The 14,566-nt window shown below is 44.6% G+C and overlaps 2 protein-coding genes across 5 annotated transcripts in view; both read left to right on the top strand.

Annotated features, from left to right (window-relative positions):
* The first annotated feature begins 1,948 nt into the window (after window positions 1-1,948).
* On the top strand, window positions 1,949-7,187 carry pofut1 (protein O-fucosyltransferase 1). Its single transcript, XM_031876960.1, has 7 exons — window positions 1,949-2,093; window positions 2,542-2,663; window positions 3,345-3,527; window positions 3,823-3,935; window positions 4,132-4,324; window positions 5,482-5,724; window positions 6,136-7,187. Exons 1-7 carry the CDS (start codon window positions 1,955-1,957, stop codon window positions 6,328-6,330), a joined length of 1,188 nt encoding a protein of 395 aa, XP_031732820.1. The 5' UTR covers window positions 1,949-1,954; the 3' UTR covers window positions 6,331-7,187.
* Window positions 7,188-7,254: 67 nt separating this feature from the next.
* Window positions 7,255-14,566, top strand: part of kif3b (kinesin family member 3B) — a 13,041-nt gene continuing 5,729 nt past the window's right edge. The window contains exons 1-5 of one of the 4 annotated variants that reach the window (XM_031876957.1): window positions 7,255-7,413; window positions 8,480-9,983; window positions 10,190-10,291; window positions 12,387-12,509; window positions 13,035-13,153. In XM_031876957.1, the coding sequence (XP_031732817.1) occupies window positions 8,583-9,983; window positions 10,190-10,291; window positions 12,387-12,509; window positions 13,035-13,153 (1,745 nt within the window). In that variant the 5' untranslated portion in view covers window positions 7,255-7,413; window positions 8,480-8,582. The other 3 variants (XM_031876956.1, XM_031876959.1, XM_031876958.1) reach the window with 3 other exon arrangements.

Raw genomic sequence — 14,566 nt, 5'->3', positions numbered from 1 at the left:
TCCTTCAATGGAATCGTATCACGATGAAATCATATATTGAGATATCGTGACACAATTACGTAGTCCACATCAATAATAACCAGCATAGTGACTCAGATTCTTAAACACTTGAGGAAGTACTTTTCATTTTTCAAGCATTTCATTCACACAAGAGTGTACGAAACCATGTGATTATTTCATATGGACTATTTATTTATCGGATTACCAGAAAAATATGCTACATCGTGATATATATCGTTACCGAGATATGACGTGACCGATGTTGCGAGTGCATGTTTTGCCTTAGCCATCCAGACGAAGTTAGCGTGCTTTAAATTAAAACTGTTCTCAGCATCAAAATGTCTGGTTGTTGCACGTTCGGTTGTCAGAGTTGATATTCCAACAGTGGACTCAAGTTCTAGAGGATTCAGAATACAGGATCACGACTGTTTCAGAGCAACAGGTGTTTCAGGTCAAAGAGTGACCGGGTTAACTGATGACTATCGGCCGAATGCGTCCGTGGTTGCCAATAGTAACTCATGTAAATGGCTGTCATATAATAAACACAGATGAGTGTGTATTTAAAATTGATTGAGGGCTTTTACGAGGACACCTCCATGTTCTCTTGTTGTTTTTACTCTTTTGAATTATGAAATTATTTTTTTGCTGTGGAAATGGGCTTCCATACTTCATGGTGTTTGACGTTCTGTACATGAACACAGATACCAGAGTTAGATCATCTAGCGACTTGTAGCTCGGCTGCATTTTCCATCTCTGATGGTAATACCCTTTCATAGATGAAAAAGCCATCCTATAGTCATCCCTGTTGACAGATCTAGAGGACAAAAAGTAGTCTAAAAAATAAAGAAAAATGATTAATTTAACCGAACTGAATAGTTTTTAAAAAATTTGTAATTTCGTTTTTTCATTTTGTTATGAAAAAAAAGAACTAAAAGATAGCCATGATGGAGATGAGCTTGACTTTTTTAGGGAATATTTAGCAAATGGCACTACTGAAATCAATGTGAGTTCTTCAATGAATGAAGATGCATCTCTGACATGATCATGTGGATCACTTTTAGATGTCTGCTGTTTTCCACCCATCACATTGCTGTAGGGTTTTATCCCAACTTTAACTTTCAATGTTACTTATTTAGTGACTAATATTCAATGTTATAGACAAATATTTAAGATTTGAAACCAGGTTAGCAGAGGTTTTAAAGACCATCCTGTTCTATTGCAACCTATACAAATATAAAACCACTCAATTCTTCGGTAGTTGCACTGTTGCAATGCGCTGAATGACAAACACTGGACAACCTGTTACATGGAGAAAGTAGAAGAAAGCAACAAAAAGCTGAACAAACAAGTAGTGATACCAGTAGGTAATAATAATAGCTACATTTTAGTGCTCAGGGTTCATTGATAAAACAATTGATGCAAAGTACCATACATATACCACGCTCTTTAAATTTGAAGCAAATTCTTGCATCATTGTTTTTCAGAGGCTGAAAGTATCTACCATTTATTTTTTAAATGTTCATACGCTAATTTGTCTGATATTATTATTTTGCTGTTATTAAAGATGGATAACATTCCATTTTTTGTCATTTATAATTTTGATAACTACTTTTTGTTTCACTCTTTTTTGTTGCTTTTTTAAAATTAGATATTTTTTCTCTTTTCAAAATAATGGTCGCTACCTCTAGGTTGTTACATCATTTCCTCCATTGTTGATTGAATCCTATCCTTCATCTTTTTATAGTAATTCCCTGTCGTGTTTGGAATATTTTCCTTGTGCTAAATAAAAAAACTTAAAACACAACACACATAGCCCACCACACTCACGCGACGTACCACCCCCGGTACAGTGGGCGGAAGTAGACGTATTCGATGCGCGTTTTGAACGCCTCATTAAACCCAAAGAAGAAGAGGACTGAACCCTAGTGCATTCTGGGACGTAAACTCAACCACAATGGCGGTTAAACAACAAGCACGTCATGCTCTTACACTAACGAGTTTACTTTTATACCTTCTGCTCCAACCATGTCCGACTTTTGCCGAAGAACTGACGTGGGATCAGAACGGCTACGTTTTGTACTGCCCGTGCATGGGTAATTCATTCTTTGGAGTTGGTTTATGTAACATTGTGATGTACCAAAAGAGCAAAGCTAGCGGAAAAACTTCACTCATTCATAAATTCAGAGTGGAATTTTTTATCGGCATAATTAGTTTTCGAAAATATGAACCCAGACCTACGTTGAACTGTGCTCGGAGTTCAGTAGAGAGGATCTTATGTTTAAAAAAATATGAACTTTAAAAACATTGGACCAATAACGTCAGATGAGATGCAACAGTGTTAGCTTGTTAGCAGCTAACTGAGCGGAGGACTAACTAGGGGCTTAACTTAAGTGTGGTTATAACTACAGCTGTTGCTCATTAGTTCATGGTACGGAGGTAGCCGACGTTCCCTCCAGTTACTGTTACTATTTTCTTGTCATGAGGAAGCAGTATAACGTTACTGTTGAAACAGATCATAAAGTGCCCGCTGTTACTGTTCAGGTCGCTTTGGGAACCAGGCAGATCACTTCCTGGGATCTCTCGCCTTTGCGAAGATGTTGAACCGAACCCTCGCGGTCCCTCCCTGGATAGTGTACCGCCACCACACCCCCCCTTACGCCAATGTGAGTACAGTCACTGATAACCTGTTACCCACTGCGACTGCATAATGTGATTATGAGGTAGATTGATTGAGTTTTTCATTCATTCCAAAGGGCCATTTTCAGCGTTACAGCAGCCAAGTCATATGAATCATTTTAGAAAAGGAGCTGGGCGTGAAACAAATACTATAAGAAAAATATGAGACATGAATTGGAATAAAACAATTTTGGACTGACAAAGCAAGACATGCCCTGCGATAAACTGGCGACCTGTCCAGGGTGTACCCTGCCTTTGCCCAATGTCAGCTGGGATCGGCTCCAGCAACCCTGGATAGGATAAGCGGTTTGGAGAATGGAATGGAATGGAAAGCAAGACATTTAAAGACATCACCTTGGACTTTTGAGAAACTGGGACGGACGATTTACCTGGAAAATAATCAGCAAATTAATCCATAATGAAAATAATTGTTTGTTGCAGCTCTAGACTAAAGGAACACAATGTAGTTCATTTCAAGTCAGTCCCACATACACCTGCTGGAAATACACACTAGGTGAGAAAAGATGGACAGTATTAAACAGACCTCTGGTCTTATCATGAGAAATGTTGCCAACAACAACAGTTTTGAATATCACCAGCCCTCCCCTTTAAACCTGAGTGGGACCATGCTGTTCTACTCTATTATTTTCCTTTCCTGCTCTCTTCAGGTCCACGTTCCCTACAGTGAGTTCTTCCAGCTGGAGGCCTTGTCCGCCTACCACCGCGTGGTCAGTTTGGAGGACTTCATGGAGAAGCTAGCGCCCAAACACTGGCCCTCAAGACAGAGGAAAGCCTACTGCTTTGAGACCGCCGCACAGCGGAGTGTGGACAAGAAATCCTGCCCCATGAAGGTGAGAGCCCGGTGAAGCAGATTAACTCAGTAGATTGTAACTTGATTCTCACATGGTCTGTGCATGTATCGTTTCTCTTTCCCGACAGATGTGAGATAGTGAGTGAAGGTGAAAGTAGAGAAGCATAAAATGCTTCATTTAAAAGCAAATGTCAACAAACAATGGTGATTGCGTGTGAAAGGGGTGAGGGTGAAATGCTGCCCTCTGGTGGCCCATAACCCGACCTTATAGCTGTGATGATGCAGTTACAGTCTCACTACTCTGATACGGACGGGTGGTTCTGATTCCCTTTCAGGACGGGAACCCGTTTGGTCCGTTCTGGGACTACGTCGGCGTGGACTTTGACGCGTCTGTCTTGTTCGCTGGTATTTCCTTTAGTGCCCACCACCAACATCAGTGGATGAAGACGTGAGTGCCCCACTGTACTGTAGACACATTTAAGAAGATCAAAGATGACGTAAAGAATACTGTCTGTTTCTCCAAACGCCACCTACTGTAGGTAATACTCTGACTGTGGAAAAGTACCTCATACACCCACACTATAAAACATCCAACCCATCCTTTCAGCAGACAGATTGTCCTCACGTCTCCCCTGTTCCATCAGGTTCCCTCCCTCGGAGCACCCTGTCCTGGCGATGCCTGGCGCTCCCGCTCAGTTCCCAGTGACGGAGGAACACGTGGGCCTGCAGCGCTACGTGGTTTGGTCGGACCAGATGGTGGAGGAGGGAGAAAAGCACATCGGCACCCTGCTGACCCGGCCGTACGTCGGCATTCACTTGAGGATTGGCGTCGACTGGGTGAGAAATGCTTCACAACTTGTTTAGGACACGTGAGGGGTCGTCTTCTTTCTCAGTGTGTCTCATATTCTCGCACACAGACGGGCTCATGTACTCTGTACATTCTGTCAAAGTACGGATATATTTATTTTAAAAGAAGTCACACATAGAAGTCACATTAGATCCGCACATTAGATCCGCAGCAATTCATCAATTAGTTGTCAACTATTAAATGACTTTCCAACTATTTTGCTAATTGATTATTCGGTTTGAGTCATTTTTTAAAGAGAAGATTCTCTGATTCCGGCTTCTTAAATGTAAATATTTTCTGGTTTCTTGACTCAATATCTTTAAGTGTGTACTCGTTAGTTGCAGCCCTACATCGCATTTCTGTATTCCCCAGGAAATCAGCTGCGTCACTCAGTCCACGCCTGAATACCTGCACCTAAACAAACACCACCAAGGATGTGTTTCTTAATGTCGACCAATCCAATGAAAGAATCTAACCCTACAAACGTGTTTGTCGGTCTCTCAATACTTGGTATGACTGTCTCCGCCCTGTCTGTATCTTTCTGCTCCGACCTCATTGGTTCACCTCACCGATGCATAGTTTAATTTGTGGGAAAGTCTTTTCCTCAAACAGCTGGTCGCCGTAGTTGTTAATCGAACGTCTCTCAGTCAGCAGGAAATGGTGCATTTGTTGGGGACTATTTTCCGCGGCGGATGAATCCACATTTGGTGGGGGGGTCTCTCGCTCTCACTGTTCATATTTGTGAAGAAATGCTTTTGCAGTTTGAATGATGAAAGCTGCTGCGCATTAGTACGCTTTTAAAATACATCTTAGTGACAATTGGAAGTGACAAATAACTGTTATGATTTTAGAGACCCACCGAAGTTTAGCTATTGATGCTTTCAGGGGGTCTGATGTGTCGGAAACCTCCCATATTTCGCACACTGGTTGCATACACAGGCCTGAGGTGGGATGTAAACACCGACCAGAATAAAATAGGAACGCACCGGCCTTGGTTAAATAGAGACTATCATGCGTACCATCATGGATGTGCTCACCAAGCCAGGGTCGGAGAAGGAGAGCGGAAAACTAAATAAAACGACAGAAAACAAAAGTCTTTATTCCTATTCGTCATCTAAATAATGTTCTCGTCATTCCACATGCACAGCAAAATGCCTGCAAGATGCTGAAGAGCAGCGAAGTAGGGCCTCACTTCATGGCCTCTCCGCAGTGCGTTGGCTACAACCGCCAGACCGCCTTGCCCCTCACCAAGACCATGTGCCTCCCTGACCTGGGGGAGATCAGCAGGGCTGTCAAGCTGTGGGCGAGGAGGACCTCGGCCCGCTCCGTCTACATCGCCACCGACTCCGAATCCCACAGCAGTGAAATTGAAAAGCTCCTGAAGGGCAAGGTGGGTTTGTAAAGCCTCTGTGATGCAGTCACGAGTGTGTCATGAGGGACCTTTGCTTTACATTCTGCCCCTGTTCGTTCCTGTCATGACCTTAAATGCAACCTGAACTGGCTAGCTACATTTTGACTGGCTTGCCTGCTGTAGCACAATTTGGAAAAATGGGTTCTGTCACAATTGGGAAATTCTTGAGATACTTTACAGATGCATTTGAAGGGTTAACGTGTGTTAACCCATAAGAGCCGAAGCCAGAATCCCCTTCCTGTAAACGCAATGTCAGAAATTCATATTTTACTGCCAGGAAAGTGTTTCTCTCCCCACCGAGCATTTTTAAAGAATTGTCAAGAATTCAGAAATCAATGTTTTATTTCCCCCACTGGTTGTTCACCTGTTTATTTCATCCTGGCTTTTTAGGTGAAAGTGGTGATCCTTGAGCCAGACTCGGCCCAAATGGACCTGTACATCTTGGGCCGGGCCGACCACTTCATCGGCAACTGCGTCTCCTCCTTCTCCGCCTTCGTGAAGAGAGAGCGGGACGTCCGCGGCCTCCCGTCCTCCTTCTTTGGCATGGACAAGCCCGGGATATCCAATCCCAGAGAAGAACTCTGAACACGAGGGTGACGCCTTCTGGACGCTAACGCCGAAGTGCCGTCACGAGAGAATATTTATACGTGACGTGATGGTCCGTGAAGGCCTGTCCAATTTTAGAATATGGGTTTTAATCCATGAGGAAGGAGGAAGGGCTTATGAAATATGATGCTGTGACATGGACACTTTATTTTTGTCTGTTCCCTGCTTTAAAAATCCCATCCTAATGTGTTTCCAAGACTTGACTTTCACCTGCTCGTGTTCACTATACTGAAGCCAGTTTCTTTCTTTCCGTCACGGATACAAAACCTTTCCCAATCCCATCTCCATTAGCTGCCGCCACACTCTGCGGCTGCAACCGTGTTTTGCAATCCCGACATGTTGACCCCCGGTGAACCCTGGAAAAGAGGCAGCGATCATGTTCTCCCTCGCTCTTTTGCCTTCTTCTCTTTCTCTCCCCTACGTTTCCAACCCTCCTTGCTTTTTCCAGCTCACTCTTTCTTTTCCTCTGTCCTGCATTCCGAGGAGAGCACAGTAAACTGATCCTCCTGCACATACTAATTATAGGGAGGAAAAAGGAGACCGTCTCTCCACCTCCCAATTTATCAGGACCAAAGAAACTGATGAAAATGTGTGGAGCCCTGTACTGAATGTTGAGGGGAGAGTATTGTTATTCCGTGAATGAATGTTTCAGGGATGTTTTTGGGGAGACAAAATGAGTTGATTTGCACAGGCTGACTTGTTTAAATGCAAGTGGGGATGTTTGGCAATCTAATTGTGTTCTTCTGTGTGAAAGCAGTGAATGCACTAACTTTTAATTTGAATGATTTCTATAATGTTTTTCACCAATAAAGTGATACACACTCATTTTTAAATAACCAACCGCCTGTTTACCTCCCTGACTGAAGCTCAGCTGTGAGTACAGTTGAATCAGCTGATATATTAAGCTATGTGGGAGAGGCTTGTTGGGGCTTGGTTGCCAGATATACAGGACCCCTTGCATGTGTATTCTTCATAGTGCATGTGTTTGGGCTCGCCACCTCGTTATTCACAGTTTAAGTTTTGCGTATTATTGCGACTGGAGTAACCGCTTAACCGTAATACGTACGTACGCTCACTCAGAAGCGCACCTTTTATACGTGTTAATGTATTTTCACCCGTACATTTTGGGAAGAGGGATACGGGGCTTGAATCTGGCAACTCAGTAACCGGAACCGTTGTGGGGATGAGCAGCGGCTAACGGCTGACTGGGAGTTTTGGATTAGCTAATGTTCGCCACCGGTAAATCTTTAACGACAATTATGTGTGCCAGGTGGACATATGTGTTTATATTGCATGGGTTTTCTGCGTCCAACGTCAATGTGATTTTTATTTTTCAATAGCGATATGTTATATATTGATATTGATTTATGAGCTCGCTGCTAGCGTTAGCCAGGTAATGCTACCAGACTTGTAGCTTCGGTTACCCAGTGTTTGTCGTTGCTAGGCCGGTCTTGTGGGCTCGTTATGGGCTGCATTCTGCAGAGGCTGACGTTGGTTAGCTGAGCCGCTACTTTGAAGACTCTTGAATGCTAACATGAATTGAGCAGATATAAAACCACGGTTCATCAACACGACACCGCTGACATAGTACCCACAACGGTTGTCGCTTAATTTCCTGGAATTCCAACGTTGACTGTCGAAGTGAATAAGTTTATAGTTGCCTGTTATTAACAGGCTTCATTTAGCTAACTGTAGTTAGTTGAAGCTAGCTTAACAGCTATAGTAACGTTAGCTAGAACAACGTGTAACGGTAACGTCATTTTCGCCTCCTCACCGTTGGCAAGTAGCGCGTTGAAGAGGTTGTTCATTTGAACCTACTACATTTAACATAATTAGCGCTCAGGCACGTCGTTTTGTGTTTTTTGACATCTGGAAAAATCCGATGTTAGTGTTTCCAAGTACAAGTTGTAAATACCAGGGAGTATGGAACTGAGGCACAGATGTCAGAGTCCGGCTAGCTAGCTATGTCATAGGCAAAGTCTGTCAATAGCGTTGTATTACATTGAGTTTAAATGAGACTTTACTTTATAAGTAAAACTGTGTGATGTATTAACCATCAAGGTGTCAGTCACCATGACGATTGCTGTTGCAGGTTGGTACCAATCACTGAATGTGTCTTCTCCAACAGTTTCTGATGTGGGCCCTTGTGTTGGTGGACTGTTCCTAAAGCTGCACTTGGAGGACAGAGCATACAAGTGCCGAGCCGCGTGGGCTGGCAGCTGCTCTGCAACATGTCCAAGAGCAAGAGCTCCGAGACGGTCAAGGTGGTGGTCCGATGTCGCCCAATGAATGAAAAAGAGCGGGACGCCAAGTTTGGAAGGGTGGTAGCCGTCGATGTCAAATTGGGCCAAATTCTGGTCAGGAACCCCAAGGAGGCCTCGTCCAGTGACCACCCCAAAGTCTTCACCTTTGATTCGGTCTACGACTGGAACTCCAAACAAATAGATTTGTACGATGAAACCTTCAGGCCCCTGGTGGATTCAGTTCTACTTGGGTTCAACGGGACCATTTTTGCCTATGGGCAGACCGGTACAGGGAAAACGTACACTATGGAGGGGGTGAGAAATGATATAGAGAGGAGGGGGGTGATCCCTAACTCCTTTGAGCACATCTTCACTCACATTTCCCGCTCCCAGAATCAGCAGTACCTGGTGAGAGCTTCGTATCTAGAAATTTACCAAGAGGAGATCAAAGACTTGCTCTCCAAAGACCAGACGCGTCGTCTGGAGCTCAGGGAGAGGCCGGACACCGGTGTGTACGTTAAGGACCTTTCATCATTTGTCACCAAGAGCGTGCGGGAGATCGAACATGTCATGAACGTGGGCAACCAGAATCGCTCGGTGGGCGCCACGAACATGAATGAGCACAGCTCACGGTCTCACGCCATCTTTGTCATCACCGTGGAGTGCAGCGAGCTGGATGTCGACGGGGAGAACCACATCAGAGTTGGCAAACTGAACCTGGTCGATTTAGCCGGCAGTGAACGGCAGACCAAGACTGGTGCTCAGGGGGAGAGGCTTAAAGAAGCCACAAAGATCAATCTGTCCCTTTCGGCCCTGGGGAACGTCATATCGGCTCTGGTGGACGGCAGGAGCAGCCACATCCCCTACCGAGATTCCAAACTCACCCGCTTGCTGCAGGACTCTCTGGGGGGCAACGCCCGCACGGTCATGGTCGCCAACATCGGCCCGGCGTCCTACAACGTGGAGGAGACCTTGACAACGCTGCGCTATTCCAACAGGGCGAAAAACATCAAGAACAAACCCCGCATCAACGAGGACCCCAAGGACGCCCTGCTCAGGGAGTTTCAGGAGGAGATCGCCAGGCTGAAGGAGCAGCTGGAAAAGCGCTCGGGAAAGAAGAAAAAGAGGAGGCAGAGGAAGAGGGCCGGGGAAGGGAGTGATGGTGAGGATCTGGAGGACGGAGAGACGGAGGACGACGACGAAGAGGGGGACGACAAAGGGGACTGGCGGGAGCAGCAGGAGAAGCTGGAGAGGGAGAGAAAGGCCATCATGGAGGATCACAGTCTGGTGGCTGAGGAGAAAGTTCTGCTGCTGAAAGAGAAAGAGAAGAAAATGGAAGATCTGAAGAAGGAGAGGGAGGCCGGAGAGATGCTCGCAGCCAAAGTGAAGGTAAGCAGATTTTTGTCACATACTGGGTGTGTTTCTGTACATCAAGTATGCATCGGATTGATTTTTGATTTGAAGAGAAGGTGTAGTGCAGGCTCAAATTTACTTTCATTGGAGTCAACAAACGCACACACAAGCAGTTGCAAATGCTTTTTCTCCCCAACGTGACTTCAAGTGGTTTCATTCTTCTTTCTTTCTTCTCAATCCAGGCGATGGAGAGTAAGCTCCTTGTAGGGGGGAAGAACATTGTGGATCACACCAACGAGCAACAGAAAATGCTGGAGATGAGGAGGCAGGAAATCGCTGAACAGGTATGCCAAACGTGAAAAAAAGAGCTTTACTCTTGATTAGTCATTCAGGCAACAAATATCTGATCAATGATGACAGGATAGTTTTGAATAGGGGTGTGACGGTACGACCACTCAAAGTTTTAACACTACATGTCGTCATTCACTCATTCATACACTGATTAAAGGGGCTACCATGCAAGGTGCCACCTGCCCATCAGGACTCGCACAATGCAGGCACAGCCTGCGGGATCAATTTGGGGTTAAGTGTCAACTTGGACTACCGGGGGATCGAACGTCCGATTCTCTGATTGAAGGAGGACCCTGCTCTATCACTGAGCCACAGTCGCCTCACAGTAAAAGTCACAGTTCGGTTCACATCTTGGTTTAGTAGTCACGGACAAAATCCTCTTACTTGGGACTGAGGTCACATTTCTCCCACTGGCAACTTTGGTAATCTATTTCTCTTGTGAGCGTTGATTCCACATTAAGTGCCTAAGTCTGTGAGTTTGAGACGAGACGGTAACTCACAAATGCGAATTAGTCTGACACTTCTCAGTTAATTTTCGATTTTGAAAGGGTTAACATGTTTCTTGATTGTTCTTCATTTAGCAAAAATAAATCGTCCAGTTTGTTCAGAACTGGCACGACAGCAGCCTCAACAGAAGGTTCCTCATCAGCTGCAGCCATCTTGGTTGTCTTTGGAAATGTCTCAACGGCCCTCCTCTAGTCATCGTCTCAGACACGCCCCGTATTAGATATACAGTTGCGATTGGCCCGTCAGATCTCAGCTTGCTGGAAATCTGTCAAAAGGAGGGGGGGACCAGACGCCAGAGCAGCTACAACATGAACTCTCAGATCCAGGCAGACATTTCTTAGATATAAAACATGGAATTCATGCTTTTCCCCTTCACGATGGGTCCTCTAGTTTCAGCGGTTCGGAGACGTGTCCTCATCTTGTCGTGAGCTTTCCCAGATGCTATAACAGATTTCAAACAGGTTTGATTTTTTTTTTTTTTCGAAGTCCAGAGCCACCTGTTTTACAATAGGACAGGCACTAATCATATTAATGCAGTGAGAGTTATTAAATCAGCTTCATGGGAAATGAGAAGGAAAAGGAGGGGCACAGTAAGACACATGAAAGACAAAATATACAGCGACTACAAACTACAGCCTGTGGTGGGAGAGAGAGGGAAGGGGTGTATGACCCAGCTGACTGTTGATACGGTGCAGGTTTGGGTTTTAGGACAACAGATGTGGATACATTGTAATCCGTCTCAGAACTGAAAAATCCAGACTTGTGTTAATTTTTCCACAGTAAAATCTAGCCAGCTCGGTTGTCCACCCACAGAGAACAGGGCCCAGGTCAACACAGTCTTATATCAGTTGTTAAAGTGGCTGCAAGCATATACAAACTATCAGCCACTATACAAAGAGGCTGGTAGTTTAAAGTGAAAGTTGCCGAGAGCCAGTAGCAGACACAAGTTGTCATACTTTTACAGTCATTTAATAACATTTCAGCCACCGCAGTGATGGCCTCTATTACAGTCCCACAAAACTCAGTCTCTGTTGCCGCGTCAGCCTTCTTCGTCAGTTTGGTAAACGGAGACGGTGTTCTTGTAAGTGTTGTTGTCATCTCCTTTAACTTCTCTGTTCGTAGAGTGCCACCAGCCGCTGTGGTCTCTGGTGAAGTGGAGATCGAATGGGCCCGGCTATTTTCAAATCTGGTGTGCGCTTGCTGGTGTGCGCTTCTAACATTGCTGATGTAACCAAACATGAAAGCAGCGTAATTCGTATAATTGACAGCTGATTGGCAAATAATCATTTCGTGTCAAAAGGTGGAGCGATGTCTGTGAATTAGATTGGATAGAAATATAATCAGCTTTACAAAGTGAATTTGTGTGATAAAATGTCCCTACATGTTCTTTGAACCTTTAGCGAGCCACTCGGCAAAGGTTAGCTACTCGTTGGAGCTCCCAGCTTTACACCGTCTCTTACCCAACTGACTCGCAAAACAACCTCACTTTCAATCTGCGACGTCTGCGTAGCCTCATCACACACACACACACACAGCAACACGGTTTGACTTTACGAATGTGTGCGTTTCTTGTGTTTCCAGAAACGGCGAGAGCGGGAGATGCAGCAGCAGATGGACAGTCGTGATGAAGAGACTCTGGAGCTGAAGGAGACCTACAGCTCTCTGCAGCAGGAGGTTGACATCAAAACCAAGAAGCTGAAAAAGGTAGTAGATGCACCCATGGGTGGGGCCAGCTACTCTCGCTCGCTCTCTCTCTCTCTCGCTCGCTCGCTCGCTCGCTCTCTCTCTCTCTCTCTCTCTCTCTCTCTCTCTCTCTCTCTCTCTCTCTCTCTCTCTCTCTCTCTCACATATCATCCATTCCCTCTGGCACAAGACACTGTTTGCTGCACACGTCCCCAGTCTTCGCCTCTAATCAATTCAAACATTCTGAGCATCCAAATACACTGCTAGCATAAATGTGCATTTGATGATTTGTGAAGGCATCAATACAGCATGGGTCTGTTTTATTTTGAGAAGCCTGATGTTCAGTACTTCAGTAAGTAGGTAAGGTACTATTTCATCAGGTAATATCAGGCAAGAAGACATTTGCTTTTCTTTGTCTATCTGGATAATCCATTACTCCTCATGATATCAGGCAGGTGTCTAAGCCAAATTGTAAGGTGGAATATTCTAAAAAGTCCTTTGTCGTGGTAAGTTAACCCTGGCTTCCTCTCCCTCGCCGTCTTCTAGCTGTTCGCCAAGCTACAGGCCGTGAAGGCAGAAATCCACGACATCCAGGAGGCTCACATCAACGAGCGCCAGGAGCTGGAGCAGACTCAGAACGAGCTCACCAGGGACCTCAAACTCAAGTACGGAAGCCTGCATGAGACACTGCTCAGCATTCTGTCCATCATGAGGAGGGAGCACACACTGTAACAAGCTGCGTCTGATTTCATGCTGTCAGACGCAAAGGCATAGTCTGGATCTTTTTTTTAGGTGTGGCTGTATGAGGTTCTTATATGTAAATACTACAGCTGAGCGATAAATCCATTTTTATCAGTTAATTCAAGCTTAATTAAGATGTTTAAAACATACAGATCCCTTTATTGTTTGATTATAGCAGCTGCTCTACAAGGATCCAGACCTTTTTGTTTTTCTAACCGTCTAAAAAATCATTACAACAGCTCTGAAATGAGTAAACCATCAAACATTCTAAATGTTATCCTTTTACTTTTAGTTCGTCATATTAGTGTTTTTTTCCATAGAAGAACACAATTCAAATAATAAGGAAATAAAAGATTGTTGTTTCACACTGTGATGGTTAATGTTAAACTATCATTAATACACGGTTCACATGTGTGCCGAACCGTGAGGGGGGATCCGTACGTATGGATCACGAATCGACCTAGTTTCTATTTTAAGGAACAAATAAATCGATTCAAATCGTTAATTGGATGTGATCAGAAATTGTATTTTGCTCCATAATAGTGAGTGTTGCGTACGGGAGACGGCGGTTGGAATGCCCCCAGTTTAAGGAAACAGACGAGAGTAGCAGCACAGAAGCAGTTGAAGTGTGCGCTCTATTTCTAAACATTTCTCCGCTTTACCTTGATGTCGGGCAGCCCGTTCAGATGAGGAGCTGAAGCTGTTATTGCTCCTCAAAGCCACCCGACTCCAACGTAATCTAGCTTCACAGAACATAGGAGCTGCTTGTCTACCGCTGACTCAGTTAGTTTGTGTCATTGTGTGACTTTTGTGAACTATTGTCGTCGTATGTATCATTTCTGTCATATGGATCGACTATGTTGTAGTTCAATTATGTTGTTCATTCTGCACACATGACATCTATTTCCCTCTTTATTTCTTCCTTTTTTCTCGTTAAAATCTTTTACATTTTTTCCGTATCCGAGGATGGCGTATGTTGAACAGATTGTAAAAACCTCCGTGGCAAATGTGTGACCCAACCCCTTTAACACAGTCCTACAATAAAACAAACACACTAATGGACCGAGGCAGCCGTAGAGTAGCAACTCCTGTGTTCTGAGGTGAAATGACCGATTGTCAAAGAAGTCTGATGGCTTTGGAAAGGGTTCGTTCCAACGTCGGAAAGAGCTTCTCTTTGGTAAACTGAAGCGGCGACTATGTTGTGGATATGCTGTAGCTTACACTTACACTGATATAGTAGACTTCCTGCTGAAGTGTAATAAATAAGACGGCAGTCACAGGACTGAACTGGTGTGTGTGTGTGTGTGTGTGTGTGTGTGTGTGTGTGTGTGTGTGTG

This window comes from Anarrhichthys ocellatus, unplaced genomic scaffold, assembly GCF_004355925.1.
Source record: "Anarrhichthys ocellatus isolate YVR2014 unplaced genomic scaffold, GSC_Weel_1.0 scaffold120, whole genome shotgun sequence".
NCBI lineage: Eukaryota > Metazoa > Chordata > Actinopteri > Perciformes > Anarhichadidae > Anarrhichthys > Anarrhichthys ocellatus.
This window is presented reverse-complemented; position numbering and strand designations above follow the sequence as displayed.